At 45.9% G+C, this 13,625-nt stretch overlaps 1 protein-coding gene across 1 annotated transcript in view; it reads left to right on the forward strand.

Moving 5' to 3' along the window:
• Nucleotides 1-1,968: 1,968 nt before the first annotated feature.
• The window catches only part of gfra4a (GDNF family receptor alpha 4a), a 395,952-nt gene continuing 384,295 nt past the window's right edge, over nt 1,969-13,625 (forward strand). Inside the window, exon 1 of the mRNA XM_046364670.1 lies at nt 1,969-2,498. Within this exon, the coding sequence (XP_046220626.1) occupies nt 2,456-2,498 (43 nt within the window). The 5' untranslated portion in view covers nt 1,969-2,455. The remainder of the gene's footprint in view (nt 2,499-13,625) is intronic.

Below are 13,625 nucleotides of genomic sequence, written 5' to 3' on the forward strand. Positions count from 1 at the left end.
TTATCTGTCCCATTTTAACAGTGTCATCTGTCCCATTTTAACAGTGTCATCTGTCCCATTTTAACAGTCAGGTCTGTCCCATTTTAACAGTCAGGTCTGTCCCATTTTAACAGTTAGGTCTGTCCCATTTTAACAGTCATATCTGTCCCATTTTAACAGTGTCATCTGTCCCATTTTAACAGTCAGGTCTGTCCCATTTTAACAGTCAGGTCTGTCCTATTTTAACAGTTAGGTCTGTCCCATTTTAACAGTCATATCTGTCCCATTTTAACAGTGTCATCTGTCCCATTTTAACAGTCAGGTCTGTCCCATTTTAACAGTTAGGTCTGTCCCATTTTAACAGTCATATCTGTCCCATTTTAACAGTTAGGTCTGTCCCATTTTAACAGTTAGGTCTGTCCCATTTTAACAGTCATATCTGTCCCATTTTAACAGTCAGGTCTGTCCCATTTTAACAGTCAGGTCTGTCCCATTTTAACAGTTAGGTCTGTCCCATTTTAACAGTGTCATCTGTCCCATTTTAACAGTCAGGTCTGTCCCATTTTAACAGTCAGGTCTGTCCCATTTTAACAGTTAGGTCTGTCCCATTTTAACAGTGTCATCTGTCCCATTTTAACAGTGTCATCTGTCCCATTTTAACAGTTAGGTCTGTCCCATTTTAACAGTACAGCTGTCCCATTTTAACAGTGTTATCTGTCCCATTTTAACAGGTTCATCTGTCCCATTTTAACAGTCATGTCTGTCCCATTTTAACAGGTCACACCTGTCCCATTTTAACAGTCATGTCTGTCCCATTTTAACAGGTACACCTGTCCCATTTTAACAGTATCATCTGTCCCATTGTAACAGTTAGGTCTGTCCCATTTTAACAGTTAGGTCTGTCCCATTTTAAAAGCCCACCTGTCCCATTTTAACAGTAACATCTGTCCCATTTTAACTGAAAACACCAAATGGCACACTTCAACTGTGCTCATCGAGCGACAAAATACCACATTTTTTACTCCAAACATGCTCTCTCCATACTGAGGAATGAACACACTGAAGGGAGTAGCACAGCACACCTACAATATATTTCATATAGATAGGCTAGGCTGTAATAAAAAAAACATATTAAAATAGCCTAGATATATTCCCTAATTGTCTTGTGGATACTGTAATAATTATACTCTATCAACTTTCTCATATTGAATATAAGTATAATAATAATAATAATAATAATAATATATATATATATATATATATATATATATATATATATATATATATATATATATATATATATAAGTAGGCTGCATGAGGATAATGGACCAACAGGGAGGACTTCATCACCACGTTGTCTCGGGCTGTTGAGATATCCTACCCTGCACGCCTGTACAGAGTAAACCATCTACTCTACCCTACACTGTTGCGATATCCCCAAATGCCGGCAGATGGCGACATTGAGTTGCTTTATCTCACGGTCCAAAGGCACGCAGCCGGCTACACGCTGGTAAAGCCCCGCTTCACACCGTTTCACAGCACCGTGCTAGAGTGGCTAATACCTAGACAGGCTCGTCCCAGATGTTGTGTATCAAGTTCAGCCAGTCAGTTTGGCGCAGTCTGTTGTTTACCTCTGGATGAATGTGGGCCGAACATCAGGAAGAAGCATTAGCCCCTCTAGCATGGTGGTGTAAAAGGATGTTTCAGAAAGAAAGCATATTTTCCAGGTTTTTTTTCTGCCTTCGCGCAATTAAATTGAGTTAAGGAGGAAATCAAGGCCTTTTTAGCCTGAATGGAGAATGTTGTACGTACTAACAGATCCACGGGGAACGCTAGGCTGCATACAATGCCTTTGGACGGTAAGTTGAAACGACTCAATATCGCCATCTGCCGGCGTTTGGGCTACCGCTGACAGCGCACACGGTGTAGTGTCTGTGTTTTGACTCGGTCGCGATTTCTCACACTCGGTGCGCAGGTGGTGGACAGACATTGATCGACTGAGCGAGCAAGCAGCGGAAGAGAACCCAAACGGAAAACGGGACTAACGGATCAAATCGACGTAATGGGAAAATAAATCTAGCTCCGTATAGACACAAAGTTTGACCAGGAGACAATTGACTTTTATTGTGTAATAATGAGGGTTCTTGCAGTGTATGTGTAGAGAGCGTTTAATGTAACATATTGTTGACATCTCGAGACTTTACGCACTGTCTGAAGTCCATATCTTTTTATATCTCTCAAAAGTTTGACTTTTTCAAAGGATGTATTTCATTGTCACGTTTTTTCAAATCGTGCTTTGGAATCTGGCGTCTATATACTGAGAGATTCTTCACTGAACAACACGGAGCAGTGTTCTTTATTTCAAAAATTACATCATTATCCGGTGCCAATTTCAACGTCGCGGAAGGGCATTCATCAAGTCAAACTCCAACCACACTCAGGATTCCCACGGTTCAAATTAACGTCACCATCCAGAATGGACTTGGTTTGGCTTTTCGTTCTCCAGCTGGCTCGCATTGGTGAGTACAACACTTCTGACTAATTTAATGGAATGGATGAGGCATGCAAAGTGATTGTATTTGCCTGCGGTGGCGGCGGCGGCGGCGGCGGTGGTGGTGGTGGGGCAGAGGGGGTTAATTGAATCAATATGTGTGTGAGAACAATATTCTCATCCATCTATATTCATCTGATGAACCAGACATGTACAGTCCTGACTCTATTTCAATGGGATGACTGTGAAGTATTGCGCTTATTATATTTTGTGGGTGAGCGGAATGCTTTTGCCAAACTGATGTAAATGCATAGGTTGTAGCCTACATATTTCCCCCGACAACCCCGTGTTCTAGAGGGATGCAGGCTAAGCAGAGTCTTGAAGCAATGGGTTCTGGAATTACCTTGACGTGCTTGCTGTTGGTCAGGTCGCATTCAAACTTCATAGACGCTCATTAAAAACGTTCTCTGGTTTTAGGCTTCAATGCGGTAGCCAATGAACGTGTTTCGGTTCCCTGCGCATTTGGCTGTGGTGGGGAGATTGAATCCATATGTGCGTGTGAATGATATTCTCTTTTCACCGTGTTCTCAAACATACACATTTCCAGTGTGTTATATAGTGTAACACTACAAATGGGCAACAGTCCATATAAACGCCGGGCTCTGCTCTCAATTCTCTACCAGACTTTGGATGTGCGTGAGGTTGTGAGCTGCGTGCTGTTCTCACCGACCAAATGACTGTAGAAGTTAAACGCTGTGTATGTAGTATCTGTGGCAGGTTCATTATTATCTGATAGCGAATGTTATAAGGCACCATAAGAGTATTACAACAAGGCATTATACATGTAATACTGGGCATTAAATGTGTACGCCTCATAGAAAGTGTCCCCAAAAGCTGTGTGTTATATAGGGAGTATGTGAAGGCTGTGTGTTATATAGGGAGTATGAATGGTAATGTGAAGGCAGTGTGTTATATAGGTAGTGTGTGAAGGCTGTGTGTTATATAGGGAGTATGAATGGTAATGTGAAGGCAGTGTGTTATATAGGGAGTATGTGAAGGCAGTGTGTTATATAGGGAGTATGTGAAGGCTGTGTGTTATATAGGGAGTATGTGAAGGCTGTGTGTTATATAGGGAGTGTGTGAAGGCTGTGTGTTATATAGGTAGTGTGTGAAGGCTGTGTGTTATATAGGGAGTATGAATGGTAATGTGAAGGCAGTGTGTTATATAGGTAGTGTGTGAAGGCTGTGTGTTATATAGGTAGTGTGTGAAGGCTGTGTGTTATATAGGTAGTGTGTGAAGGCTGTGTGTTATATAGGGAGTATGAATGGTAATGTGAAGGCAGTGTGTTATATAGGGAGTATGAATGTGTTATATAGGTAGTATGTGAAGGCTGTGTGTTATATAGGTAGTATGTGAAGGCTGTGTGTTATATAGGGAGTATGTGAAGGCAGTGTGTTATATAGGTAGTATGTGAAGGCAGTGTGTTATATAGGGAGTATGAATGGTAATGTGAAGGCTGTGTGTTATATAGGGAGTGTGTGAAGGCTGTGTGTTATATAGGTAGTATGTGAAGGCTGTGTGTTATATAGGGAGTATGAATGGTAATGTGAAGGCTGTGTGTTATATAGGTAGTGTGTGAAGGCTGTGTGTTATATAGGGAGTGTGTGAAGGCTGTGTGTTATATAGGTAGTGTGTGAAGGCTGTGTGTTATATAGGTAGTGTGTGAAGGCTGTGTGTTATATAGGTAGTGTGTGTTATATAGGTAGTGTGTGAAGGCTGTGTGTTATATAGGGAGTATGTGAAGGCTGTGTGTTATATAGGGAGTATGTGAAGGCTGTGTGTTATATAGGTAGTGTGTGAAGGCTGTGTGTTATATAGGTAGTATGTGAAGGCTGTGTGTTATATAGGGAGTATGAATGGTAATGTGAAGGCTGTGTGTTATATAGGGAGTATGTGAAGGCTGTGTGTTATATAGGGAGTGTGTGAAGGCTGTGTGTTATATAGGTAGTGTGTGAAGGCTGTGTGTTATATAGGTAGTGTGTGAAGGCTGTGTGTTATATAAGGAGTATGAATGGTAATGTGAAGGCTGTGTGTTATATAGGTAGTGTGTGAAGGCTGTGTGTTATATAGGTAGTGTGTGAAGGCTGTGTGTTATATAAGGAGTATGAATGGTAATGTGAAGGCTGTGTGTTATATAGGTAGTGTGTGAAGGCTGTGTGTTATATAGGTAGTATGTGAAGGCTGTGTGTTATATAGGTAGTGTGTGAAGGCTGTGTGTTATATAGGGAGTATGAATGGTAATGTGAAGGCTGTGTGTTATATAGGTAGTGTGTGAAGGCTGTGTGTTATATAGGGAGTGTGTGAAGGCTGTGTGTTATATAGGTAGTGTGTGAAGGCTGTGTGTTATATAAGGAGTATGAATGGTAATCTACAGTCACTCTCTACTCACTACTCAGTCTACTTCCTCAGTCTACAGTCACTCTCTACTCACTACTCAGTCTACTTCCTCAATCTACAGTCACTCTCTACTCACTACTCAGTCTACCTCCTCAATCTACAGTCACTCTCTACTCACTACTCAATCTACTTCCTCAATCTACAGTCACTCTCTACTAACTACTCAGTCTACAGTCACTCTCTACTAACTACTCAGTCTACAGTCACTCTCTACTCACTACTCAGTCTACTTCCTTAATCTACAGTCACTCTCTACTCAATCTACTTCCTCAATCTACAGTCACTCTACTCTTCTACTCAATCTAATCTACTCTTCTACTCAATCTAATCAATCTCAATGTGGATCTATATTTACCCAAGCCTTTCTATCTGATGTGGATCTATATTTATGCAAGCCTTTCTATCTCATGTGGATCTATATTTCCCCAATACTTTCTATCTGATGTGGATCTATATTTACCCAAGCCTTTCTATCTGATGTGGATCTATATTTCCCCAAGCCTTTCTAACTCATGTGGATCTATATTTACCCAAGACTTTCTATCTGATGTGGATCTATATTTATCCAAGCCTTTCTATCTGATGTGGATCTATATTTCCCCAAGCCTTTCTATCTCATATGAATCTATATTTACCCAAGCCTTTCTATCTGATGTGGATCTATATTTCCCCAAGCCTTTCTATCTCATATGAATCTATATTTACCAAGCCTTTCTATCTGATGTGGATCTATATTTAACCAAGCCTTTCTATCTCATGTGGATCTATATTTACCCAAGCCTTTCTATCTGATGTGGATCTATATTTCCCCAAGCCTTTCTAACTCATGTGGATCTATATTTACCCAAGCCTTTCTATCTCATGTGGATCTATATTTACCCAAGCCTTTCTATCTCATGTGGATCTATATTTCCCCAAGCCTTTCTATCTGATGTGGATCTATTTTCCATCAAGGACAAAACATTATAACTGATGTGGATCTATATTTCCCCAAGCCTTTCTATCTCATATGGATCTATATTTCCTCAAACCGATGAAACATTTAGTCCATCAAGGACAAAACATAATATAGAATGTAGCTGTCCTTGATGGACTAAATGTTTGGGATTCACTGGCTTGAGGCAATAAAGATCCACATCAGATAGAAAGGCTTGGTAAATAAAGATCCACATCAGATAGAAAGGCTTGGTAAATATAGATCCACATCAGATAGAAAGGCTTGGTAAATAAAGATCCACATCAGATAGAAATAGATATCCTAGATGAACGTCACCTATGTGTTGAGAAGAGCTGTATTCTTTCATGAGATTTTATCCTACATATTAAGTTATATCTGCAGAGCATTCTGTATGTGCCGACATAGCCGTGTGTGAGTGCGTGAGTGAGTGCATAAATGCATGTGTATGACCCTGAGCTCCACACCCTCAGGAAATGTCAGGACCCAGTTGGACCTGCTAACCCTCTGGTACCACCTGACACGGTTACAACATTGTTTTAGCCCACAGTCCTCTTAGCCACCCTGCCCCCGTATCCTCCCTCCAACACCCTGGTTAAACACATCTCACACCATATCCTCCCTCCAACACCCTGGTTAAACACATCTCACACCGTATCCTCCCTCCATCACCCAGGTTAAACACATCTCACACCATATCCTCCCTCCATCACCCAGGTTAAACACATCTCACACCATATCCTCCCTCCATCACCCTGGTTAAACACATCTCACACCATATCCTCCCTCCATCACCCTGGTTAAACACATCTCACACCATATCCTCCCTCTATCACCCTGGTTAAACACATCTCACACCATATCCTCCCTCCAACACCCTGTAACGGTACTGGTTAAACACATCTCACACCGTATCCTCCCTCCATCACCCTGGTTAAACACATCTCACACCATATCCTCCCTCCATCACCCTGGTTAAACACATCTCACACCATATCCTCCCTCCAACACCCTGGTTAAACACATCTCACACCGTATCCTCCCTCCAACACCCTGGTTAAACACATCTCACACCGTATCCACAACCAGGCATCCAAACCATCACAACACATCAGGAACCAAGCAGCCAAACCATCACAACACATTAGAATCCTGGCAGCCAAACCATCACATTATTTCTGGAACCAGGCAGCCAAACCATCACAACACATCAGGAACCAAGCAGCCAAACCATCACAACACATTAGAATCCTGGCAGCCAAACCATCACATTATTTCAGGAACCAGGCAGCCAAACCATCACAACACATTAGAATGTTGGCAACCAAACCATCACATTATTTCAGGAACCAGACAGCCAAACCATCACAACACATCAGGAACCAGGCAGCAAAACCATAACAACACATTAGAATCCTGGCAACCAAACCATCACAACACATCAGAATATTGGCATCCAAACCATCACAACACATTAGAATCCTGGCAACCAAACCATCACAACACATCAGAATATTGGCATCCAAACCATCACAACATATTAGAATGTTGGCAACCAAACCATCACAACACATCAGGAACCAGGCAGCAAAACCATCACAACACATTAGAATCCTGGCAACCAAACCATCACAACACATCAGAATATTGGCAACCAAACCATCACAACACATTAGAATGTTGGCAACCAAACCATCACAACACATTAGAATGTTGGCAACCAAACCATCACAACACATTAGAATGTTGGCAACCAAATCGTCACAACACATTAGAATGTTGGCATCCAGACCATCACAACACAACAATCACAGCTCGACAGGAGTCAGAAACCCTGCCTCGCCCCTCATAGCCATCCAATCACAGCTCGACAGGAGTCAGAAACCCTGCCTCGCCCCTCTAAACATGGGGGTGCTGTTGTGATCCCTGCCTTCACCTCCTCTCACATCACAGTGGAACTGCTCAACACACACACACACACACACACACACACACACACACACACACACACACACACACACACACACACACACACACACACACACACACACACACACACACACACACACACACACACACACACACACACACACACACACACACACGCGTCACGACGGAGCAGAGCCCCTATTCAGTGGGCTGGCACTGAGGTGTCACTCCTCCCTAGTGTGTTTCTGCTGATGTTTTCACCTTGTCAGGGAGACGTCAACACAGTAGAGAGAGTCTCTTGCAGCGGGGCCATCTAACTGTCCATCCGACTGTACTGAGGCAAAGCCATGGTGGCTCTCATTGGAGCCACAGGGAGCTGTAGTTGCTGCACGAGATGGCAGGATCCTATTGTATCCCATGTAACTGCTGTTGGTCTGTTACAGTGGGGTGTTGTTTGTTTGGGTTGTAGTCAGTACTGTAGACTAAAGAGGCTGCTTTGTTCGTAAATATTTCTCTGTTTAATTTGCTACTGTAAGGATGGTAACGGTCCAGTAATTTCTCTGCAACCTTTCATCATCTTGCAATCATACCGGTAATAGGTTGACTGTGCTTTCTGCTAACATAGCTTTTTCTCGGAAAAAAGTATACTCCTACAATTTGGACAAAAAGATATAAACGGAAATAGTTACCGTGCCATTTTCCACATGAAACAGCCATTTCAGATCCTATAAAATCTACTTTTCTTACTCATATCCAACAAATAAATCCCTATTCCACTCAACGATACTGATAACGATCCCCTTCAATTCTCTGAGTGTAAAAACACAATGATTTCCCGCTCGTTAAATAGGTTTTGTTTAATCGAATTAAATATTCACATAGTTGTTAATGCTCAGCCTCTGTTCTATCAGCTCTTTATACCTCCTCCGTGGTTCAGGGTTGTAGAGCCGTCGTGTGTCTCACCGGGGACGGAGGGAATATATTGTTAGTCTCATGTTTAGTAACCTTGAATTGTGTGTGTGTGTGTGTGTGTGTGTGTGTGTGTGTGTGTGTGTGTGTGTGTGTGTGTGTGTGTGTGTGTGTGTGTGTGTGTGTGTGCGAGTGTGTGTGTGTGTGTGTGTGTGTGTGTGTGTGTGTGTGTGTGTGTGTGTGTGTGTGTGTGTGTGTGTGTGTGTGTGTGTGTGTGTGTGTGTGTGTGTGTGTGTGTGTGTGTGTGTGTGTGTGTGTGTGTGTGTGTCGTGGATCTCAGCTGCTGGCCGTGTTATCCATTTATCTGCCTCCCAATACATTTAATTCATTCTCAGGCCAGTTACAAAGTTCTCAATTAGGCAGCCTGTGTAAACCTCCATATTCAGGACCAGATGGAAGTGGACTATGATAGAAAGCTGAAAGAGAATATGTGCCAGGTACAGTGGAGCGATTCACCCTGTCTTGGGCCAGTAGCCATGTGCCAGGTGCAGTGGAGCGATTCACCCTGTCTTGGGCCAGTAGCCATGTGCCAGGTACAGTGGAGCGATTCACCCTGTCTTGGGCCAGTAGCCATGTGCCAGGTACAGTGGAGCGATTCACCCTGTCTTGGGCCAGTAGCCATGTGCCAGGTACAGTGGAGCGATTCACCCTGTCTTGGGCCAGTAGCCATGTGCCAGGTGCAGTGGAGCGATTCACCCTGTCTTGGGCCAGTAGCCATGTGCCAGGTGCAGTGGAGCGATTCACCCTGTCTTGGGCCAGTAGCCATGTGCCAGGTGCAGTGGAGCGATTCACCCTGTCTTGGGCCAGTAGCCATGTGCCAGGTGCAGTGGAGCGATTCACCCTGTCTTGGGCCAGTAGCCATGTGCCAGGTACAGTGGAGCGATTCACCCTGTCTTGGGCCAGTAGCCATGTGCCAGGTACAGTGGAGCGATTCACCCTGTCTTGGGCCAGTAGCCATGTGCCAGGTACAGTGGAGCGATTCACCCTGTCTTGGGCCAGTAGCCATGTGCCAGGTACAGTGGAGCGATTCACCCTGTCTTGGGCCAGTAGCCATGTACCAGGTACAGTGGAGCGATTCACCCTGTCTTGGGCCAGTAGCCATGTACCAGGTACAGTGGAGCGATTCACCCTGTCTTGGGCCAGTAGCCATGTGCCAGGTGCAGTGGAGCGATTCACCCTGTCTTGGGCCAGTAGCCATGTGCCAGGTAAAGTGGAGCGATTCACCCTGTCTTGGGCCAGTAGCCATGTGCCAGGTGCAGTGGAGCGATTAACCCTGTCTTGGGCCAGTAGCCATGTGCCAGGTACAGTGGAGCGATTCACCCTGTCTTGGGCCAGTAGCCATGTGCCAGGTACAGTGGAGCGATTCACCCTGTCTTGGGCCAGTAGCCATGTGCCAGGTACAGTGGAGCGATTCACCCTGTCTTGGGCCAGTAGCCATGTGCCAGGTGCAGTGGAGCGATTCACCCTGTCTTGGGCCAGTAGCCATGTGCCAGGTGCAGTGGAGCAATTCACCCTGTCTTGGGCCAGTAGCCATGTGCCAGGTGCAGTGGAGCGATTCACCCTGTCTTGGGCCAGTAGCCATGTGCCAGGTACAGTGGAGCGATTCACCCTGTCTTGGGCCAGTAGCCATGTGCCAGGTACAGTGGAGCGATTCACCCTGTCTTGGGCCAGTAGCCATGTGCCAGGTACAGTGGAGCGATTCACCCTGTCTTGGGCCAGTAGCCATGTGCCAGGTGCAGTGGAGCGATTCACCCTGTCTTGGGCCAGTAGCCATGTGCCAGGTGCAGTGGAGCGATTCACCCTGTCTTGGGCCAGTAGCCATGTGCCAGGTACAGTGGAGCGATTCACCCTGTCTTGGGCCAGTAGCCATGTGCCAGGTACAGTGGAGCGATTCACCCTGTCTTGGGCCAGTAGCCATGTGCCAGGTACAGTGGAGCGATTCACCCTGTCTTGGGCCAGTAGCCATGTGCCAGGTACAGTGGAGCGATTCACCCTGTCTTGGGCCAGTAGCCATGTACCAGGTACAGTGGAGCGATTCACCCTGTCTTGGGCCAGTAGCCATGTGCCAGGTACAGTGGAGCGATTCACCCTGTCTTGGGCCAGTAGCCATGTGCCAGGTGCAGTGGAGCGATTCACCCTGTCTTGGGCCAGTAGCCATGTGCCAGGTACAGTGGAGCGATTCACCCTGTCTTGGGCCAGTAGCCATGTGCCAGGTGCAGTGGAGCGATTCACCCTGTCTTGGGCCAGTAGCCATGTGCCAGGTACAGTGGAGCGATTCACCCTGTCTTGGGCCAGTAGCCATGTGCCAGGTGCAGTGGAGCGATTCACCCTGTCTTGGGCCAGTAGCCATGTGCCAGGTACAGTGGAGCGATTCACCCTGTCTTGGGCCAGTAGCCATGTGCTAGGTACAGTGGAGCGATTCACCCTGTCTTGGGGCAGTAGCCATGTGCCAGGTACTGTTTCACCGTAGGTTACCTGAGGCTTAGAGAGGGTGGGAGATAACTAGCCGCTCCTGATGGTGGGAGATAACTAGCCGCTCCTGAGGGTGGGAGATAACTAGCTGCTCCTGATGGTGGGAGATAACTAGCCGCTCCCGAGGGTGGGAGATAACTAGCCGCTCCCGAGGGTGGGAGATAACTAGCCGCTCCCGAGGGTGGGAGATAACTAGCCGCTCCCGAGGGTGGGAGATAACTAGCCGCTCCCGAGGGTGGGAGATAACTAGCCGCTCCCGAGGGTGGGAGATAACTAGCCGCTCCCGAGGGTGGGAGTTAACTAGCCGCTCCTGAGGGTGGGAGATAACTAGCCGCTCTTGAGGGTGGGAGATAACTAGCCGCTCCCGAGGGTGGGTGGGAGATAACTAGCCGCTCCCGAGGGTGGGTGGGAGATAACTAGCCGCTCCCGAGGGTGGGTGGGAGATAACTAGCCGCTCCCGAGGGTGGGTGGGAGATAACTAGCCGCCTCCGAGGGTGGGAGATAACTAGCCGCCCCCAAGGGTGGGTGGGAGATAACTAGCCGCTCCCGAGGGTGGGAGATAACTAGCCGCCCCCGAGGGTGGGTGGGAGATAACTAGCCTCTCCCGAGGGTGGGTGGGAGATAACTAGCCGCCCCCGAGGGGGGGTGGGAGATATCTAGCTAGTCCGGGATGTTTTTTTTACAAACAACTGCACAGTATTTCAGTTAGACACACGCACGCACGCACACGCACACACACCATGTACAATAGGTAGAACCAACACATCAATGATCAGTAATGCTCTATAACTTGTTGATTATCATTCCTGTCGATACATCCTTTATGTGTTTATAGGGTCCTGGTCTACAGTAGTGTTCTATATAGGGTCCTGGTCAACAGTAGTGTTCTATATAGGGTCCTGGTCAACAGTAGTGTTCTATATAGGGTCCTGGTCTACAGTAGTGTTCTATATAGGGTCCTGGTCAACAGTAGTGTTCTATATAGGGTCCTGGTCAACAGTAGTGTTCTATATAGGGTCCTGGTCAACAGTAGTGTTCTATATAGGGAATAGGGTCCTGGTCAACAGTAGTGTTCTATATAGGGTCCTGGTCAACAGTAGTGTTCTATATAGGGTCCTGGTCAACAGTAGTGTTCTATATAGGGTCCTGGTCTACAGTAGTGTTCTATATAGGGTCCTGGTCTACAGTAGTGTTCTATATAGGGAATAGGGTCCTGGTCAACAGTAGTGTTCTATATAGGGTCCTGGTCTACAGTAGTGTTCTATATAGGGTCCTGGTCAACAGTAGTGTTCTATATAGGGTCCTGGTCTACAGTAGTGTTCTATATAGGGTCCTGGTCTACAGTAGTGTTCTATATAGGGTCCTGGTCTACAGTAGTGTTCTATATAGGGTCCTGGTCTACAGTAGTGTTCTATATAGGGAATAGGGTCCTGGTCAACAGTAGTGTTCTATATAGGGTCCTGGTCAACAGTAGTGTTCTATATAGGGTCCTGGTCAACAGTAGTGTTCTATATAGGGAATAGGGTGCCATTTGGAACTCCCTCTGTTCTTGTCTAACCGCTACAGATGTTTGAGAGGGATAAGATATACCAGGTGTCAGGAACGATCACCTAGCATGTGTTTCATCCTGAGCTGGTGTCCAGTTGACATTTTTAAGCTTGTCTATACTGCCCGGTGGCTCCAGTCTCTCACAACCAGCCGACTGCTATATCTGCCGAGTGTAGCGGGGATGTATAAAGAACAGATGGAAGCAATTAGACACGATGGGCTGGGGTAAAATGGGTCCAAGGGGTGAAAGGTTGTGAGATTGAGAATAAAATAATTAACCCCCCTGCATCGACTGGTACCGAGTCCCAAATTGGCACCATATTCCCTAGCCTAGGGCTCTGATTTAAAGTAGTGCACAACATAGGGAATAGAGTGCCAGTTGGGAGGCAGTTTGGGAGAGGATTTCCCAGAGGAAGTTAAAAGCCATGCAGGCAGGTTCCTTATTATAATTTCTCTGTCTTTTGTTGAGGGGAGATTATACCACCGGGACAAATACCCTGCTAGCGTTTCACTAAAAGGAGCTGGCATTTAGTGCCACAGATTGAACCAGACTGAACTGGAAATAAAAGCCTGTAAATTATACTGAAGTGATTTTATCTGAAAAGGAGGAAGTGAGGGCTTAACGACTACATGCATTGCTCTGAACAGAAAAGTCTTTTTGGGAAACTCAATGTTGTAGAGCTTTTGGTGTTATAGAGATGGAGAGATCTGTTTTGGGATGCTACTGATGGACAGATAGACACAGGCAGAAACTCAGATAGACAGGCAGACATACAGGTTGGCAAATAGACATGCAGGCACACAGACAGACAGACAGACAAGCT

Source organism: Oncorhynchus gorbuscha, linkage group LG10, assembly GCF_021184085.1.
Source record: "Oncorhynchus gorbuscha isolate QuinsamMale2020 ecotype Even-year linkage group LG10, OgorEven_v1.0, whole genome shotgun sequence".
Taxonomy (NCBI): Eukaryota; Metazoa; Chordata; class Actinopteri; order Salmoniformes; family Salmonidae; genus Oncorhynchus; species Oncorhynchus gorbuscha.